Below are 21,784 nucleotides of genomic sequence, written 5' to 3' on the forward strand. Positions count from 1 at the left end.
TCAGGCAAGCACATGGTGCTGGAGATGATCTCACGTGGAAGATGGCAAAATGCAGTTGAATGCACCAGCAGTTTCCAAAGGTTTGAATATCTTGGGTTACTGTCCCATCTGGCAGTAATCGCCTTCTTTCTTTGTTTAATCCAGACAAGAACTGACCAGTTTTACCAGCGCTGACGACCCACTGCACTGACAAGGCCCCAGAATTCTCCCGTAGCTGGCTGTTCTGCACCAGCCGTTTCTAGTCCGCCCCATCCCAGAGAGAGCGGCGCTCCGTTGCTCATGAACATGATTAGCTGCTACAGTAAGCCCTGGCCACAGCTGGCAAAGAGGGGCACCTGGGCTCTTCGTGTTCCGCATTGAAGGGCAGTCCCTTCCCGCAGGCTGGCGGAGTTGTGCCGCTCTGTGACACACGCGTGTGTCGTGCTCTTCTGAACCTCTGCTGAGCTTGCCAATGCGGTGGTCCAGGTGTCGTCAGCCACTCAGTGCCTAGATGCACTGATGATCCTGTAAAGTCACTGAGGTCAGAGCCTGGCCATCCCTCCCAACCGCACAGGTGTCCTGAGCCTGTCCCTCTGGGAGGTACACGTGGCTGTGCCCTGGGGCCCCTGAGGAGCGTCATGCTGGCGCACTCTTCCGGAAGCTCGGCCTCCCCCAGCCTCACACGCAGAACCGTGGGTTTTCTTTGCTCTCTGTTGTTGCCTTTCTTCTTTGCTCATCACTGTGGCTTCTGAACTTCAGCAGTAAAAGAAAACCAAACCTCCGGTGCCGTCCCCACCCAGCGTTCCCCTGCTTCTGCTGCCCCCTGCGTCCTTTTCTCCCTGAGTCCGTCTCCTCACCGCCGCTCATTCCCCGTCACTCCTCCCAGCCTGAGCGTTGCACACACCAGCACGTGGGCGCACACACCAGCACGTGGGCGCACACACCACTTGAGACCTCGCGGGTACTTTCTCTCCATGCAGGCTCAAGAGCTGCTTATTCGCAGCAGGAGCCATTTTCTTTTCTTTTTTTCCTCCTTTTTTTTTTTTTTTTTTTGCGGTACGCGGGCCTCTCACTGCTGTGGCCTCTCCGGTTGCAGAGCACAGGCTCCGGACGCGCAGGCTCAGTGGCCATGGCTCACGGGCCCAGCCGCTCCGCGGCATGTGGGATCTTCCCGGACCGGGGCACGAACCCGTGTCCCCTGCATCGGCAGGCGGACTCTCAACCACTGCGCCACCAGGGAAGCCCCTTTCCTCCTCCTTTTACTAACAGATTCAGTGCCATTCTGACTGTCTGAGGTGGTCTGATCTCCATAACAGGGACACTTGGCTGGTGACCCCTTACATGTCTCTTCCACGAGAAAATCACTGCAGTGGGGCTGCTGGTGGGTTGCTTTTGAGTTTTGTGTGGGATTCTCCTTGAATCAAAGTCTGATACAAAGATGGAGATTACAGAATACTACATTCAGTTTTGTTTACTACCAGCCACCCTGAGTAACATGATTTGGACCAATTAGCATCCTCCTTGGCTCAAGGCCAAGAGAAGTATTCAGGTTTTCATCCGTGTGGGGTTTTCTTTTCTAAAATGAAAGGTTTACTACACCTGAAAAATAAAACAAATACTGAGTATATAAATATACCTAAACATGTAAATTAACGATTTAACCAGTTACATCCTTCCTCCTGGGTGAACTTGACTCAGGGAGCCCCTGAAATGTACACTGCACAGAAATTTACCCAGAGGGTAGATGTGTGAACAGCGCTCTGGGACAGAGCACAGACTCTGAAACAGAAGGTCCTGAAATAGAAACTTTAGGTTTTTTGGAGGGTAAAAGGTGATTATTGCATTTAATAGATTCTTTAGATATTTTTATTTCTAGAGTAGATCGTATAGCTCCAGTATTCAAGATATAGCAAGGTATCCTTTTTCTGTTCCTCAGGGAGGGACTGATCCTTCCTCTTTGATATTTAAAAACAAGCCACCATAAATGTAACTAAAAATGCAGATTCTAGTCAAATCAGGCATTTATGGTGTAAGGAGATACTATTAAATGACTCAGGTAATTTGGGTTGTGGTCAACACCTATACATAAACATTGTGGTACCTGTTGGGAAAGTTAGTCCCAACAAGGAAGAAAGGGTTAAAGTCTTCAGATGAGGTCCAGCCAGTCTGTGTCCAGAATTCTAAGTGTCTTGGGTTTTCCCCCCTGTGCCCAGAGTTTACACTAGGTGGCATGCAAGGAAAGCTAAACAAATTCAGAAAGTCGACTCTGGGGAAGCAGTTCTTTGGGACTTGCCACGATCGGAGGGTTCAGCTTTGGAGTCAGTGTTTGATTTGTGGTTGTTTTTTCCCCCAGGATGAAGTGTCCTCTTGTTGGTACAAATAAAAGATTTCTAATTAACACAATTAAGAACACGCTGCCCTCCCAGAAAGAGCAAGACCAAGAACAAAAAGAGGGCAGTGAGGAACCTGCGAAAAGCCAGGACCAGAAGGAGGAAAGCCGGCAGAAGCACAGAACCCACCCATACAAGCACAGGGTCCACGCTCGGGGCCCTGCCCGTCATTCTCCGCCGGGGAAGCGGCGCAGCCCGGAGAAGTCCCAGAAGCGATCCAGCAAGCGGTGAGGCAGGGACGCAGCGCGAGCGCGACCGTCCCAGCACCCGGGCCTGGGCTGGTGCAGAGACGGGGCTGAGGACGGGCCCGCGCTGGCAGCGCAAACACCCAAGAGGGATTTTCCAGCAGGGCCGCTGTCGTGACAGCGGAAGATCACCTGAGGCTCCGAGGAAAGAGTTCAAAGGGAACGCTCTGAAGACGCCTTGGCAAGTTTAAGCTGCTTCAGCGGTGTAGTATACATACGTATTGATTTTATTCTGTCTTGTTTGGAAGTTGGTTTCAAAATAAATCTTAAAAGTTTTCAGAGATTATTAAAACTAGTTCCACTTATTTTTTGGTGTGCTGCCCTCGTGATCCTTTCTCAGAATTTCTCAAAAAATTAAACACTTGTAAATGCTATACTTTATTTTTTTGGGTGACAAATTTAAGTTTTAGAAATCTGGCCAGTAACCATATTTATGAAAAGGGCTAGAAATTGACCACGAAGCTCTGATAGCACCGCACCTGTGGTCCTTTAAGTAAACAATGTAGGAAAATCTCCAAATCCTCTTGAATTCATGCTCCCTGTCAATAACCAGAGGTTCAAAAACTGTCTCTGTGGTTTCCGTGTGCACGCTCAAACTCATTCCTGAGATAGAGCAGTTTTTCTACATTTAATTTTGGGGGGGGGGGAATGTGTACATTTTAAGTGGTGCTTTTAAAAGAACCTTCAAAAGTTAAAGTGAACGTGATTTTCGTGCTATGTCTTATTTAGCTAAAGACGTACGATGCCACTCTTAGTATGGTTGTTTCAGAAATCTGAATTTTCAATAAAAGTGTGTTTACCATGCCTTTTTTCGTTTTTTCAATATCGGCGTGGCTCTCTTCTAACATACAATCATAAACCTTTCAAACCTGTATTCTTCCTTGCATTCTCAGGAAAATGTCGCCAAGCACCCTCTTCCCCCATCCACAAAAGGAAGAAGAATCTCTCTGTCCATACCCCACCCCCAATCTTCCAAAGCATCTGAGCTTATGCCTGGCCGCTCCCAGATAATCACTCAACGCAGCCCCACTCCCTGCTTCCTGGCAGCCGAGAAAAAACCCTTTCTAAGCACTAGAAAGGAGCACATCCGCAAAGCTAGCTTTGGGGTGCTGGACGGACGCGTACCGCTCCCCCCGCCGAGCTGCTGTGCCACACCTGCTCAGTCTGCTTGGAGCCGAAAGCTCAGGGGCACAAGCCCAGAGCCTGCCCGCTCTGCGCACCCTTCTCCCCCAGACCCCGGCTTCACCCCATGACTTGGTACAAACACCCTTTCCTTTCAGACATTCCAGAGGAATCATCTGGCTCATGTGACTGTAATCCAAACCAGTGACGCATTAGCCTGTATCACTTGTGCTAAAATTCGAAATGTTTTGTATTTAAATATCTATTAGAAACAGCCCAGAGTTGTGGTTTTAAACATTCTTGTTCTAATTAAGTAAAATAAGACTGGACTGTATCATCCGTCTCTGTGCTCTGTGTTTAGAGCACACTGGCAAGCTCATTATTCCTAAAAGAGGGGGATGATTATCCACTCAGAAGTAAAGGAAGCGCCTTGGCCTCATCACACGTACCTTTCTCAGACAATCGTGGTAAAGGACAAGTGTTCCACAAAACCATTTTCCCTTTAAGATCCGCTGTCCCACTTGTGAAATTTTTCTTAGAATCTTTAAAACTTTCATCACAAGCAGCCATGGTTTCCTGTGTTTAAATGTCAAAAGCAAATTATTCATCTGTGTTCCATATGTATACAGTGGATATCAGGGAGGGGCTGGTCCTGAGACGCAAACCCAGCCACCTCCTGCGTCTGCGGGGGACACACGGGCACGGCAGCACCGTACTAAGAGATCATCCAGCCCAGGACAGAAGGTGGAGGGGGTTGAATCTCAGCCCCCCTCTGCCATTGGCTCACTGGGGGGCCTCCTCTGGGCCACTTCTCTGCACAGCATCATCCTCATCTGCAAACTAGGATGTTTGCACTGGGACTTCCCAGGTGGTCCAGTGGTTAGGACTCCACTTGGAAGTGCCAGGTTCGATCCCTGGTCGGGGAACTAAGATTCCACATGCCACACGGTACGGCCAAAAATAAAAAAGTAAATAAATAAAATAAAATAAGGTGTTTGCGCTGAGTCTCTGGTTTTGAAACAAGTAGAGACAGAAGTGCATGTCTGGCCCTAAGCTTAGGAACTGCATTGCTTGCTTCCACTAGAAAGCGGCAGGAGTTAAACCTAAGTGCGAGCTAGCACAATTCGTTTACTGTTTTAAATCATTTTAGAAAACATCATCTCCAAGAAAGTAAATGAGAAGCCACGGTCTCTGCCATGTCCCATCACCTGCTGGTGGCCAGTCTTTTTGAACAGCGCATACGTGGAGGGAGAGGGAGCCAGGGTGGGTAGTTTTCCCGAGAGTAGGCTACGTACTGAGGACGTCTCCTCAGGCCTGATTCTGGAAGGTGGCCGTGGAGTTTTTAATTTCTCTGTGATTTTTTTGGGGGGTGGGGGGCGAGGGGTGGATAGATCTGCCTCAGACCTACTAAGTGGAATTTACCGTTCTGTCATTGATTATCGATGTGACTTAACGTGGCATTTACATGTTTATATTATTACATCATATCTGTCACTGCTAGAAGTCTTGCCACTGTCTTTGGATCATAAAGAATACCTGGTAGGTAATCAGTGCTTGTTGAATAGACATTACTTGAGGTGAACCTCAGATAAAGTGAAGCCTAGCCACTTTCCTAAGGAGCATTAAACCCACAAGGTATCGCAGGCTATACGGGAACCTGCGTGGACAACAACATTCATTGTCTGTCACCTATGGGCAAACATTGTGGGGCCCTTTTTCCCCAGCTTGCTGAGATATCCAGTATTTGATATATAACACTGTACATTTAAGGTATACAATATGATGATTTGATAGAAGTACATATTGCAAAGTGATTATCACAATAAGGTTGGTTAACACAGTCATTACCTGAGTTACCATTTTGTGTGTGCGCGGTGAGAAAGTTAAGATACGCCTTTTTTTTTTTTTTGCGGTACGCGGGCCTCTCACTGCTGTGGCCTCTCCCGCCGCGGAGCACAGGCTCCGGACGCGCAGGCTCAGTGGCCATGGCTCACGGGCCCAGCCACTCCGCGGCACGCGGGATCCTCCCGGACCGGGGCATGAACCCGCGCCCCCCGCATCGGCAGGCGGACTCTCAACCACTGTGCCACCAGGGAAGCCCAAGATACGCCTTTTAAAACCCCGTGTCCACGTGGTTATCTTACAACCCTATGAAGAAGATGCCATCACTCCCATTACAAATAAGGAAACCGAGGAGAGGTTTAAAGTTTGCCCAAGGTCATGGGAGTGGCAGAAATCCTATTGGAAGCCAGGACTGTCTGAATCAAAAACCTATATTCTTTCTTCTACCTTATGCTGAACTTGATCCAAACTCAGCTCCCTCAAAACACAGGACTGGGATGTCTCAACGCACTTATGTCCCAAGGATTGCCAGTTTAAGAGCCTAAAGAATTTTTATAACCAATGCATTTCACTGGTTAAAATTTACTCCCGAGGGGATCTGAATGCAGAAGCCCTGTGGCAGGGAACATTTGCGCTAGAGCAGCATCTCTGTGGGCCAGTTTAGACAGCCATCTAAATCCAAGAGAAAAACTCTTACCCTTCCGTGCTTCCGCGGTTAAACAGCAGCCCACAGACTATAACGAGGGGACACTAAACTCTCCATGTGAAGCACATATTTTAGGTTACTTCACATTTAACCTCGTCTTTTTTCCACCCACAATAGCAAGGTTTGGGAGTTAAAAAGTCTTAGAGGGGCTTTCCTGGTGGCGCAGTGGTTAAGAATCCACCTGCCAATGCAGGGGACACGGGTTCAAGCCCCGGTCCAGGAAGATCCCACATGCCGGGGAGCAACTAAGCCCGTGCACCACAACTACTGAGTCTGCGCTCTAGAGCCTGAGAGCCACAACTACTGAGCCCGCGTGCCACAACTACTGAAGCCCGTGAGCCTAGAGCCCGTGCTCTGCAACAAGAGAAGCCACCGCAATGAGAAGCCCACACACTGCAATGAAGAGTAGCCCCTGCTCACCACAACTACAGAAAGCCTGCGTGCAGCAACGAAGACCCAACGCAGCCAAAATTAAATTAAAAAAAAAGTCTTAGAGTCAAGGTCTCTGTGGTACTATAAACAACATCCTATGGTCCAAGGAAAGTACACTACCTCTGCCTCTACCTTAGGCCCTGGAAAGGCATGTCTACAGATCATAGATTGAGCCCTGCCACGTGGCTCATCCGAGTATAGAGAATGAGAAGGACAGTCTGCCGAATGGAAACTCTTGTTCTCAGCGTGGAAAACAACGCCAAGAAGCAGGCGCTCACGCACAGGAACACATTTTAAAAAGTAAGTTAATTAATTAATGTACATTAAACTGGCATGACAACATAGCAAGTAGAATTCAGAGGGATTTTATAAATAAATCATTTTTATTCGGGTTGCCGTGCCATAAATCTCAGTAGAAGGCCCTGGGCATTATGAAAAGGCCCAATAATAAACATAGATTTAAGAGCATTATTAATAGTTGACTACATGAGCAATTTCTCCCATCTATCTAGCCCTGTATTTTCACCGCTGGCTTATATAACTTATAAAAATTTCCTAAGTGAGACATAAACTCCAGATAGAACATATTTTATAAAATACTGGAGGAAGATGTTTCTCCACCAGGCGAACGTACAGCCTGCCCACGGCGCTGGTCCCCTGTCTCTCCCAAATTGTTTCTTCTCATTAATTCCTCAGGCATAGTCCTCTCAAAATGAACTAGTATACACTGTCCAATTATGAACCTCTATTTACTCCAAATTATAGATCCATCAGTCGGATGGGTAGTCTTTCAAAGTTCGATGTCAGTTTACAAAGGAAAAACAGCAAGACTGGTTTTCAATCCTACAGGGTTTTTAAAAATATTTATCTATCTATCTATCTATCTATCTATCTATCTATCTATCTATCTATCTATCTATCTTACCTACCTACCTACCTACCTACCTACCCACCCTGGGTCTTAGTTGCCCCACACAGGATCTTCGATGCTGCGAGCAGAATCGTCGTTGCAACATGCAGGATCTTTTTTTTAGTTGCGGCATGCGGGATATTTAGTTGCAGCATGTGGGATATTTAGTTGCAGCATGTGGGATATTTAGTTGCAGCATGTGGGATCTAGTTCCCCAACCAGGGATCGAACCCGGGCCCCCCTGCATTGGGAGCCCAGAGTCTTAACCACTGGACACCAGGGAAGTCACGATCCTATAGGCTTTTTTCTAAAAAAATTTATTTATTTATTTAGTTTTTGGCCGCGTTGGGTCTTTGTTGCTGCGTGCGGCTTTCTCGAGTTGCAGCGAGCGGGGGCTGCTCTTCGTTGTGGTGCACGGGCTTCTCATTGCGGTGGCTTCTCTTGTTGTGGACCACGGGCTCCAGGCACACAGGCTCAGTAGTTGTGGCTCTCGGGCTCTAGAGCGCAGGCTCAGTAGTTGTGGTGCATGGGCTTAGTTGCTCCGCGGCATATGGGGTCTTCCCGGACCAGGGCTCGAAGCCGTGTCCCCTGCATTGGCAGGCGAATTCTTAACCACTGCACCACCAGGGGAGCCTCAGGTTTTTAATCCTATATCCTACATAAAAAACAAAGCATCACTCACTCACTCACTCATTCAGTAAACACTTAGGGAACCAAGCACATATGACAAGCACATGCTGGGCCCAGACTGGAGCAGTTTAACTCCTGTCTTCAGACTCTGCTGGGCCATGTTCATGTCTTCCAAATTCAAAGCTGTAGAGTATTTGTGCAGCAAGAGATTTACTTCTCAAAAATATCCTGGCCATGCCTGTATTTCAGTCTTCTATATGAGAAGCATTGGTGGTTGTTCATCAGCACAAAACAGCACAGATGCTTTCATCTTCATTTTTTAGGAAAAGTTTTCCATTTTGTTAAGTTCTAAAAATATGTATATATATAATGAATCTTAAAAATATGTGTTTCAAAACTATAAACATAATCAGTGCATGTAAGACTATTAGAAACACACTAGGAACACAATAAAATTTTGGCAAAAGATGAAACAGTCACAGAAAATACAAACATCCAATGAATATACAAAAAAAATCATCTAAAAAACAAAAATGTAAATTAAAATGATTTTTTCACCTTTTAAATTAGCAGGTTTTTTTTTTTAAGTAACTCTGCTGACAAGTATGGTGATACAAATACTCTCAGAAAACAATTAGCAAATTAGAGAAATGCAAATCAAAACTACAATGAGGGCTTCCCTGGTGGCGCAGTGGTTAAGAGTCTGCCTGCCAATGCAGGGGACACGGGTTCGTGCCCCGGTCCGGGAAGATCCCACATGCCGCGGGGCGGCTGGGCCCATGAGCCATGGCTGCTGAGCCCGTGCGTCCGGAGCCTGTGCTCCGCAACAGGAGAGGCTACAGCAGTGAGAGGCCCGCGTAATGCAAAAAAAAAAAAAAAAAAAAAGAAAAACAGAGTTGCCCTATGATCCAGCAATCCCACTCCTGGGCATACATCCAGACAAAACTATAATTTGAAAAGACACATGCACCCCTATGTTCATAGCAGCCCTATTCACAACAACCAAGACATGGAAACAACCTAAATGTCCTTTGACAGATGAATGGATAAAGCAGTTGTGGTACATATATACAATGGAATACTACTCAGCCATAAAAAAGAATGAAATAATGCCATTTGCAGCAATATGGAGATGATCATACTAAATGAATTAAGTCAGATAGAGAAAGACAAATACCATATGATATCACTTCTATGTGTAATCTAACATATGACACAAATGAACTTATCTACGAAACAGACTCACAGACATGGAGAACAGACTTGGTGGTTGCCAAGGGGGAGGGGAGGTGGGGGAGGGATGGATTGGGAGTTAGGGATTAGCAGATTCAAATTAATATATAGAGAATGGATAAACAACAAGGTCCTCCTGTAGAGCACAGGGAGCTATATTCAGTATCCTGTGATAAACCACAATGGAAAAGAATATGAAAAAGAATATATATATATATATATATATATATATAAAAAACTAAATACTCTGCTGTACAGCAGAAATTAACACAACACTGTAAATCACCTATACTTCAATAAAATAAATTAATAATAAAAAACAATTGGCAAAATTATTAGAGAAATGCAAATCAAAACTACAATGAGGTATCACTGGTCAGAACGGCCATCATCAAAAAGTCTACAAATAATAAATGCTGGAGAGGGTGTGGAGAATAGGGAGCCCTCCTGCACTGTTGGTGGGAATGTAAATTGGTGCAGCCACAGTATGGAGGTTCCTTTAAAAACTAAAAATAGATTTACCATATGATCTAGCAATCCCACTCCTGGGCATATATCTGAAAAGACGAAAACTCTAATTTGAAATGATACATGCACCCCCAAATTGGGGTGGTCCCATGAGCCAGGCTGTGGCAGTCAAACAGACTACTTCAACTCTGAAACCAAAAAAAGATTCATCCAAGCAGGGGACCCGACCAAAGAAGGTGCAGACTAGGCTAATAGATTCTGAACAGAAACCTACAGAGAGAGGGCAGGTGGAGCTGAAGTCATTGGATGGTCCTGTGTTCCTGCTTCCAAGCTCCCCAAAGAACCCTCATCCTGTCTTTCCCAAAGTCTGGCTCTGAAGCTGTTTGCCACTGTCCTTCCAATAAATTCCCTTTGTGCTTTAATTCACTGTGTAAGTTTCTACTGCTTGCAACCAAAGAACCTTAGCTAATACAACTATGCAAGTGTTAAAATAAAAGAATAAGAAGCTCCTAGATAAAGTGAAAAATACGGAATGGTGTGTAGTATGTTATGGTTTGTGTAAGAAAATGGAACATCATTACATAGGCATAGATATCTCTGGACATGACCATACTCAAGAAACTGTAAGCAGAGTGGGGGGACTGGAGTGAAAGGCAGGCCTCCTTTTCTACTGTACCTTTTTGAAATTCAAACCATGTACATTGTTTTGAAAATTATTTTAAATAAAGGAATTAAGTGGATATAGATGCATCATTATGGAAATGATAAAATGTTATGTGAAAAAAGCAAGCTGCAGCACTTTAAGCAAAATATGATCCCATTTGTGTGTTACTCTTGAGAGAGACAGTGTGTGTGTGTGTGTGTGTGTGCGTGTGCGTGTGCGTGTGCGTGTGCGTGTTAGTTTATGTACCTAGAAAACCATCTGGAACTATACCTATCAAACTGACAGCAGTAAACATCATATTCAATGGAGAAAAATGGAAACCTTTTCCTCTAAGATCAGGAACAAGACAAGAATGCCCACTATCACCATTCTTATTCAATATAGTACTTGAAGTCCTAGCTAGAGCAATTAAGCAAGACAAAGAAATAAAATGAAACCAAATTGGAAAGGGAGAAGTAAAACTGTTGCTATTTGCAAATGATATTATTCTGTATATAGAAAATCCCAAAGGCTCAACCAAAGAACTGTTGGAACTAATAAAAAATTTTGGAGAAGCTGCAGGATACAGAGACAACATACAGAAATTAGAGTGTATTTCTATACACTCAGGATGAAACATCTGAAAAAGAAAAAAAGAAAACTATCCCATTTACAGTAGCATGAAAAATAATAAAATACTTAAGAATAAATTTAATCAAGGAAGTGAAAGATCTGTACATTAAAAACTACAAGATGTCGGGCTTCCCTGGTGGCGCAGCGGTTGAGAATCCGCCTGCCAATGCAGGGGACACGGGTTCGAGCCCTGGTCTGGGAGGATCCCACATGCCGCGGAGCAACTAGGCCCGTGAGCCACAGCTACTGAGCCCATGCGTCTGGAGCCTGTGCTCCGCAACAAGAGAGGCCGCGACAGTGAGAGGCCCGCGCACCGCAATGAAGAGTGGCCCCCGCTCGCCACAACTAGAGAAAGCCCTCGCACAGAAACGAAGACCCAACACAGCCAAAAATAAATAAATAAATAGATAGATAAAAAATTAAAACTACAAGATGTCGGTGAAAGAAATTGAAGGAAACAAATGGAAAGACATCCTGTGTTTATGGATATTGTTATGGAGTTGATATTGTTAAAATGTCCATACTAACTTTAGCCATCTATGGGTTCAATACCATCAAAATACCAATGGAATTCTTTACAGAAATGGGAATAAAAAATCCTAAAATTTGTATGGAACCACAAAAAACCCTGAATAGCAAAGGAGTCCTAAGGGAAAAGAACAAAGCTATAGGTATCACATCTCCTGGTTTCAAACTATACTGTAAAGCTACAGTAATCAAAACAGTATTGTAGTGACACAAAATAGACACATAGATCAATGGAACAGAATAGAGAGCCTAGAATTGAACCCCTGCTCATAGCCAACTAATATTTGACAAGGGAGCCAAGAGGGACAAGGAGAGTCTCTTCAACAAATGGTGTTGGAAAAACTGGATAGACATATGCAGAGCAATGAAGCTGGACCCTTACCATGCACAAAAATGAACTTGAACTGGATCAAAGACCATAAGACCATAAGACATAAGACCTGATATTATAAAACTCTTACATGAAAAGATGCTCAACATCACTAAGCATCAGGGAAATGCAAATCCAAACTACAATGAAATATTACTTCACACCTGTAAGAATGGCTATCATCAAGAATACAAGAGATGGGCTACCCTGGTGGTGCAGTGATTAAGAATCCACCTGCCAATGCAGGGGACACGGGTTCGAGCCCTGGTCTGGGAAGATCCCACATGCCGCGGAGCAACTAAGCCCGTGTGCCACAACTACTGAGCCTGCGCTCTAGAGCCCATGAGCCACAACTACTGAGCCCACATGCCACAACTACTGAAGCCCGCATGCCTAGAGCCAGTGCTCCTCAACAAGAGAAGCCACCACAATGAGAAGCCCATGCATCGCAATGAAGAGTGGTCCCCGCTCGCCGCAACTAGAGAAAGCCCGCTCACAGCAACGAAGACCCAATGCAGCAATAAATAAATAAATAGATAGATAGATAGATAGAATACAAAAGACAACAGATGCTGGTTTCCAAGCAATTTACCTGCACTCTAGAACAAAGTTTAAGAATGATTACAGGACTACAAAATAAATAGCCCCACCAGGCAAAATTCACAATGTCTGGTACCCAATCAAAAATTAGCAGACATGCAAAGAAGCAGAGAAGTATAAGCCATCATTAGAAGAAAAATAAATCACCAGAAAATGATTCAGAGATTCTATCAGAGATGACAGAATAGCTAAAGACAATAAATATTATTTCATATGTTTATGAAGCTAGAGAAAAGATCGAACATGTTAAGCAGAGGCATAGAAGATACAAAAAAGACCCAAATCAAGTAGAGATGGAACTATAATGTCTGAGATGAAAAATATATCAGATGAGATTAGTGGCAGATTAGACACTGTAAAAGAAAATATTAATAAACTTAAGACATACCAATAGAAACTGTTCAAAATGAACTACGACAGGAAATATGGTTTTTTAAAAAAGGAACAAAGCATCATTGAGCTCTGAGACAAATTCAAGTACCAAATATACTTGTAATCGGAATTCTCGAAGACAGTGATGGATAGAGAAAAATATTTGTAGAAATAATGACCATAAGTTCTCCAGATGTAATGGAAAGTATAAATGCATGGACGTAAGAAACTCAATGAGTTTCAAACATTAAAAAAAATGAAGAAAACCACACTAAAGCACATCAAAATCACATGGCTTTAAACAGACAGAGAAACTGTATTAAAGGCAGCCAAAGAAAAGAGACAGTATATTCAGAGAAACAAAGATAAGATTCAAATCAGATCTCAACAACGGAAGCTACAAGACAGTGAAAAAATATATTCAAAATACAGAAAGAAGAAAACAATCATCAGCCTATAATTTTTTACCCAGTTAAAACCTTTCAAAAATGAAAGATCCTTGCCCACATCCTCATCCTCACTGTCAGGGAACCACCCACCACGCCCCCTCCTTGCACACTGGGCTCAGAGACTTTTCCTGGAGGAAGAAGCAGGACATAACATAGATACCTCCTAATCTCTTCCCAAAGAACCTGACTTTGTTTGCAACAGAACATGGAGAAGTTCAAGCCTAATGATGCACTCAAAAACAGTGGAGACTGCGGTGAAAGATAATTGAGAGGATACTGGTAGATTTGTTGAAGAAGATACAGGCTAAATTGAAGACTGCTAGTTTGCAGGAGAGAATTGGGGGGGAGGGGAAGCTGGGAGTGGCTCTCCTAAGATAATAACAAATATCAAACACTAACTAGAAGCTAGAATTTGATTGGTTTAGTCTCTGGAACAATTGATGCCGCAGGGCGTTGTTGAAGACAATAGAGCAATTATCCCACAATTTGTGGCATTTAACAGCAGGGTATGATGGGGGGAAAAGAGAGCTAAAAAGAGCCCTGCCAAAGCACTGCCATCCAAGGTGGCTGTGGGCAAACCCAAGGCTGCACACCCTTGGCTGAAAAGCAACACCAAAGGCTTAACACAGTGTGTGTGTCTGTACCTGTGTGTGTATGTGTATGTGTGTGTGTGTAAAATAGACTTCACTGAAATAAAAGCTAGTCACTAAACAAGTAATCAAGCAAATGGTGGTGGTTGGGGGGGGGGGGACCAGAACCCAGAATTGCTATTATAAATTATCTAAAATATCCAATTTCCAACACAATGTAAGAGATATTCAATGAAATAGGAAAATACGGCTCATACACTGGGGGACAAAAGCAACAGAAATTGCCTGTGAGAGTGACCAGATGTTGGATTAACAGATGAAGACTTCAAAGTAGTTATAAGTATATTCAAAGAACTAGTGGAAACCATGATTTACGAAATAAAGGAAGGTATGCTGACAACGTTACATCAAATAGCTAGTATCAATAAAGAGATATAAAATTTTTAAAAGAACCAAATAAAAATTCTGGAGTTGAAAAGTATAATTGAAATGAAAAGTTAACTAGAGAACTTCTTGCCCAACTTCTTGCAGAAAAAAGAATTAACAAACTTGAAGATAGGTTGATAGAGATTACGCAATCCAAAGAACAAAGAGAAAAAAAAAAGAATGAAGAAAAATGAACAGCGCCTCAGGAAATGTGGAATACCATTAAGTACACCAACATACATGTAATAGAAGTACCAGAAGAGAAGAGGGGGAAAGAAAAAATATTTAAAGAAATAATGGTTGAAAACATTCCTAATTTATTGAAAACCACTAATCTATACATCCAGGAAGTGCAACAAATTCCACAAAGAGATCCACAAATAGACATATACAGTAAAAGAGCTGAAAGCCAAATACAAGGAGAAAATCTTGAAAGTGACCAAAAAAAAAAAAAAAACTCGCCACTTGTAAGAAATCCAATAAGATTAGCAATTTACTTATCAGAAACAGTTGAGGCCAGAAAGCAGTGGGATAACATATTCAAAGTGCAAAGAAAAAAAAAACCTGTCAATCAAGAATCTGATATCCAGCAAAGCTATCTTTAAAAAATGAAGACAAAACAAAGACATTATCGGATTAAAAAAATGAGAGAGTTTGTTCCCAGCACACACACCTTAATTTTTTCAGGCTAAAAGAACTGACCCCAGAGGGTAATTTGAATTCACGAAAAAACCAAGAGCACTGGTGAAGGCAACTATGTAATTATAAAATACAGTAAAAATACATCTTTATTCTCCTTTTTCCTCTTAAATTATTTGAAAAGTGTATAAAACCGTATGTATACAGTGATTGTTGGTCTTGTAACATATAGAAACGTAATGATTTTGCCAATAACAGTGTAGAGGAGGTGAGTGGGCACAAAGCTATGTGGAACTAAAACAACTCCAGATAGTAACCTGAATTCTTAAGACCAAATCAAGAGAACCTAACATGACATGAACGAAGGTTAATATAACAAAAGCTATAAAAATATTCTTAGTTGACACCAGTGCCACTTACTCAGATCTGATCACCAGATCAGGCAAAGTGGGTCCCAAGAGTTGTAAAATTATGGGGGTATCAGGGAAGGCCCAAGAACGGGCATTCTTAGAGCCACTAGAATGTAGATTGGACCAACACATGCTCACCCAGTCCTTCCAGTATGTCCCCGAATGTCCTGTACCCCTGCTGGGAAGAGATATCTAACATAAATTGGGGGCTGCTGTCCACCTAACAGGAGACAAACTGGAGGTTGGTGTCCCTGTAGACAAAGGGCACAAGAGGTTGATGTTAATGGCTGAGGACAAACCTCCCTGGACAGAGTAAATCCTGAGGTCTGGGCCCAGGGATGGGTGGGACGAACTGTAGGAGCCAGTCCCGTGACAGTGCATCTAAAACCCGGACATACGTGGCCCAATAGAAAACAGGACCCTCTCCATCAGGAGGCCTTGTTGGGCATTGCCCCTGTGATACAGGACCTAACTGACCAGGGCATTATTAGTTGATCCAGTCAGCCTGTAATACCCCACTCTCCCCATAAAGAAACCCAGTGGGGAATACCGGATGGTACAGGACCTCAGGGCAGTAATGAAGCCACTGAGGATACACATCCAGTGGTCCCTAAACCCTACACCCTGCTGGCTACTCTATGTCCACCAGGACCTAATATTCTGTATTAGATTTAAAAGACACCTTCTTCTTCCATTAGCCCCAAAGCCACAAGGAATTTTTGCTTTTGAGTGGCAGGACCCAAACACTCAACAAAAACAATACTTCTGGACAGTCCTGCCCCAAGAATTCAAAAACTCCCCCATCATCTTTGGGGAAATAGCTAAAGGCCCAAAAGATCACATCTGGAGGAGGGAACCCACCATTCCGATCACCAGGCCTACTAAGGAGGCCTCTGAAATAATACTGTAACCACCACCTAGCCAATAAAGGGTATAAAGTGTCCAAGCAAAGGGCTCAAATTTCACAAGCTAGAGTCACTACCTGGGCTTCATTCCCACAGAAGGTCAGGGAAGCCTACCCCAGGAAAGGGAAGAAGCATTTGCAGCCTCGCCCCTCCTAGAACCAGAGGACAGCTTAGGGGTTTCCCAGGGGTGGCTGGGATCCCCAGCCACAGTCTAATAGCTGGGCCTCTACATGAAATGTTCAAAGGGAAGGATGATGACGCTTTTGAATGGCATTAAGAATAGGAAGAGGCATTTCAAGAATTACAAAAGCAATTACTTCAGGCCCCTGTCCTGACCCTCCCAGATTTAGCTACTTCAACAGAGATCTAGGAAGCCATGGAGGGCTAGTTAATGAACACGTGTAGCACTCCTTTCCCCAAATGCAGCTTGTCAAGCCATTAGGGAGGCTCATCAAAGAACTCACTACAGGAGGGAAGCCCTATATAATTGGTTAGTTGGGGTCATGGTAACTCCTGGCATGAAAAGTATAATCAGTTGGATAGTTGAGACGGGCCCCATCTGCACAATGAACAACCCTAACACCTGATCCCCCCAACCAAAGCCACCAGATAAGGACCATTCAGACCAGAGGGACATATCCTGGAGAAGATGGGCACATTGATTTCACCTTCATGCCGAGGGCAGCTGGCAACTTCAGGTGTCCCTTGGGGCTAGTAAACACATTTTCTGGGTTAGACAGAAGCATTCCCTGCCAGAACTGAAAAGAAAGAATCCCCAGGTCTGGGCTCCCAGGATTCGTACAATGCGATAATGTCTCAAGTGCCCTGGGCGTAAGATGGACCCTGCGTGCAGCCTGGAGACCCCAATCAACGGAGAAAATAGATCCAATCAGACCTTCAAACGGGCCTTAGCCAAGCTATGTCAGGGAACTCCAACTGCCCCGCACCACATGCGGTTGGCCCCGAGGGATAAGTTAAGTGCCCTTGAATTCCTGTATGGTAGACCCATTCCCCAAGCTGAAGAGAAGGGACACCTTAGCCCCCCTAAAATGCAACAGCCCGTGTGTGCCCTCCAGGCAGGAGAAAACAAGAAAGCTCTCACGGAATATGGGGACCAGGTGCTGCCTGCACCCACTGACCCGGCCCCCAACCCCTTCCAGCCAGGAGCTCTGAGTACATCTAAAAACCTGGAAAACTGGCAGCCTGCAAGCCCAGCTCACCCCTAAGTGGAAAGGACCCTGTTTGGTGACCCTCACCACCTGCTCTGCCCAGAAGTAGCAGGGGTCACTCCGTGGGGACACTGCACTTGAGGGAAGAGGCCCCCGAGACCCAACCTCTGGAGAGAAAACCTGGGGCCACAGCCCCCTTGACTACTTGTGCGAACCACTCTCTGACCTGCAGCTTCTCTCCTGAAAAACAACCAAAGTTCGACCACGTACATTCAGGTCCGGCAGTGAGCCTCTGCATCGGGGCCAAAGACCTGCAGCCCTGCCTGGTCAGGAAAATTTCACAGGTGACCATTATTCTCTTGCTGACATTTGGGCACGTATCTTAAACTCTCCTGGGTCCTTTGTCTCCAAGAGGTTAGACAAATGGGGATCGCTCAGGGAGATGGTCAGGGCCGAAGCCTGGGGCCACCAAACAGACCTCACGGTGGCTGCAAGACAACAATGCCCACACTCAGCAGGAAGCAGTTACAGAAGATGGACCCGAGACCCTCAGTGCCCTCAACAATGAGGAGCAGGACAAAAGGCAGAGGAGGGGTTTGTCACCAGCAAAGCCCATTCACAACTCCCGGAAAATAAAAATAGAATCTGGGTAATAAAATAAAGTCTAACCTTTTTTTTTCTTTTCCTTTGTGCTGCGTCTAGTTGCATCGACTCACATGCGGAGGCCTCGCACCAGGCACTTCAGACCGGAGTTCCTCCAGCGGAAGGGCTGCAGGACGCTCAGTTCAGGGACCATGTGCAGAGACGCCGCGCCGGCTCTGGATCGGGGGCGTGAGCGGCTGCGCTGCGCCTGCGCTGGACAACCCCGCCCCCTCCCTACTGCGAGAACCCTATAAAGCAGCCCCGCCCACAGCCTATCAGGAGAGCGTGTGCTCTAGAGCGGGAGCTTGCCCGTCTCCATTCTTTAATCAGGGCATAAAGCTTTCCTTTGCTTCTGAACCCAACTCAGTCTCATTCTATTGGCACAGTGACACCAGGCAGGAGGACCCTTGCTGGGGCCCGACTTGAAAGGGTCGGTAACGCTTGGACTTCTATTCCTACCTGGCAGTAGTGAGGAAGCCCCCTCCTTCCAGTTCGGGGGTGGTATGAGATGAAGACAGCTAACACATAAGACTTAAATAACTACGAAAACCTCATAATAGAATACCACAAATTTCCAGGTTGCAATAATAAATTGCTCATTATATCAAGAACCTTTTTCATTCAAACTGAATGAAAAAGACAACCCACAGGTATCAACATCAAGATAACACAGGCGTTAGAATTCTTACAAAGATTGAAAGCAAACACGAAAATGTCTCAACAATTCTAAGCACTCTCAAAACGAATAAAAAAATAGAGCATCTCAGCAAAGAAACAGAAGGTCTAAATAAGAACCAAATAGAAATGACAATAACCAAATTAAAAAAACTCAAGGACTCCATGGAGTGGAGGAGCCAGATGAAGGAATCAGTGAGCTGGAAGATAGAACAATACAAATTACCCAAACTGAACAACAGGGAGAATTCTGAGGTAAAGAATTGAATCACCAACATATTGCTGGTGAGAATGAAAAATGACCTGGCATTAAAAAAAAAAAAAAACTACCATATAACCCAGTGATTGCACTTCTAGGCATTATCCCAGAGAAAGGAAAACTTATGTTCTCATAAAAACCTGTACAAAAATATTTATAGCAGCTTTATTCATAATAACCAACAACAGGACCCGATGTCCTTCAGTGAGTGAGGGTTAAACAAAATGGGGTCCATCCACACCACGTGACACTGCCCAGCAGTGAAAAGGAACAAGCTACAGACACACACACAACAACCTGGTTGAATCTCCAGGGAATTATGCTGAATGGAAAATCCAGTCCTACAAGGTTGCATATTATATTATTCCACTTACGTAACATTCTTGAAATGACAGAAATGGAGAACAGATTAGTGGCTGCCAGAGACTTTAAGGAAAGAGTGAGAATGAAAAGGATAAAAGAGCGGCATGAGATATCGCTGTGGTGATGGAAATGTTCCGTGTCTTCACTGTATCAATGCCAATGTCCTAGTGGTGATATTGTCCTAGAGTTTTGCAAGATGTTACCATTGGGAGAAACTGGGTAAAGGGGACATGCAACCTCTCTGTACGATATCTTACAACTGCATATGAATCTATAATTACCCCAAAATGAAAAATTTAAATCCATTTGGAAAAAAAGACGAATCGCAGACTAGGAGAGGTGATTTGAAACAAAACCAAGAAAGGATTTGTTTTCAGAATTTATAAGGAATATGTAAAAATCAATAAGAAAAAGACATAAGTGGTAAAAAAAGAAAAATGAAGACAACTGTTTAAGTGTATTGTGGAAATAAACATGGCATAATGTTAAAGTTTGATAAAGCTGGTGGTGGGTCTGTGGATGTCCTTACACGGCCCATTTACTCTGTTTGCAATATTCTATGTGTGATATAAATGACAATGGGTCACCACTTCTTTATGACTTGTTTCAGAGCAGTCGCAGAGGAGGGATGCTTGAAATATCTCAAAAAAGTGGTGCAGTACAAAGTTTTCCAATTTCTGTTGATGGAAATTTTGGTAAACTGATCTTCTTGCTAAGATGTCGAGTCCTTTGGGTCCTGGGAAAAGCTGAAAAGATCTCTGATCCACTTGTCCCTTTCCAGGAACCAGAGGACTTTTTCAGTGAAAAGGATGCCACATATTCTTTATTTTATCACATATACTCTAACTTTTATTTTCTGTAAATGAATAATACCTCAAATGACTAATCATTTCCATAATTAACCCTTTTCAATCACCTCCTAAGTTTTATTTTCATCGTAATAATCTTGTAACTTTCAATAAAAACACTTATACTTTTCCTTGAATAGTGATGTATAAGTTTCCTTGAGGATAAATAGGTATACATCTGTATCACTGAAATAAAAATGAATATGTACTAATATTATTACCAAAATAATACTCTTCAGAAAAATCTTATTGAGGTTTTTACCTTTTGCTTAATGTGTTTCCCCCCTTCCGTGAAGAAAAATCACAATTCGACAGTGAATTTAAAAACTGATGAGCACCATTCCCACGCTACACTTTTATACACCTGCATAAAAATAAGTCTTCAGAGTTACTTACAATTTTATTGCAAACTTGTACAAAAAGGCAAGTAGTCAAACTACTTATCTTTTTACTTATAACATTAATATGATGTGCCTAAATGTAGCTTCCTTTATATATTTATTGTTTGGGGTACGCTGAACCTCCCATGACTATGAATTTATATATTTCCACAGATTTGGAAAGTTTTTTCCCATTGTTTCTTCAAATATTTCTCATGCTTCATTCTCTTTGTTCTCTCCTTTGGAGATTCCAGGTCCACGTATGTCAGACTTTTTTTTGTATTGGGCCATAGTCTCTGAAGTTCTGATAACATTTTTTTTGAGGGGGGAGGGGTTCCTTTTCAGATTGAATGATGTTTTTTGTTGCTGTGGTTCACTCTTCAGAGCCTTTACATAGTTGATATTTTTAGCTTTATTGAGATATCACTGATATATGTTAAACTGCATATGTTTTAAGGTATAATTTGATATGCTTTGGCATATATTTACACCAGTAAAACTTACAGCCATCATCAAGATAATGAACCTATCTATCACGATCAGAGTATTCTCATGCCCCTTTTAATCCATCATCCTACCCTCTTCCACACCCTCTGTCCACAGGCACCACTGATACCGTTTCTACAGCTATAGATTAATTTGCATTTTCTAGAATAAGGTTGCCTATGTATTCTTCCAAACTGAGAAGTACCCAAAACTTGGGGCCTGTCCAGATAGTGTCATCACAGGAAGAATGTCAAGATGATTTCCTCAGCTGCACTGACCTGGAGATGCCTCTTGACAGCCCAGCATGAGGAACAGCTCAGGGAAAAAGGAAAAGACAGCCAACAGGGGATTGGCAAGATGGGAGGGAGAAGTTGGGGGTGGTTTTGTGCAGGACCACCTTAGCTAAGCTGGAGCTGAGTTTCCCAGAATTCCCTCCCTGT

General features: G+C 43.7%; 1 protein-coding gene across 1 annotated transcript in view; it reads left to right on the forward strand.

Annotated features, from left to right (window-relative positions):
• LOC132508621 (protein POLR1D-like) overlaps positions 1-2,906 on the forward strand; it is a 41,995-nt gene extending 39,089 nt beyond the window's left edge. The window contains exon 3 of the mRNA XM_060128939.1: positions 2,333-2,906. Within this exon, the coding sequence (XP_059984922.1) occupies positions 2,333-2,600 (268 nt within the window). The 3' untranslated portion in view covers positions 2,601-2,906. The remainder of the gene's footprint in view (positions 1-2,332) is intronic.
• The last annotated feature ends 18,878 nt before the right edge of the window (positions 2,907-21,784 follow it).

This window comes from Lagenorhynchus albirostris, chromosome 18, assembly GCF_949774975.1.
Source record: "Lagenorhynchus albirostris chromosome 18, mLagAlb1.1, whole genome shotgun sequence".
Lineage (NCBI taxonomy): Eukaryota > Metazoa > Chordata > Mammalia > Artiodactyla > Delphinidae > Lagenorhynchus > Lagenorhynchus albirostris.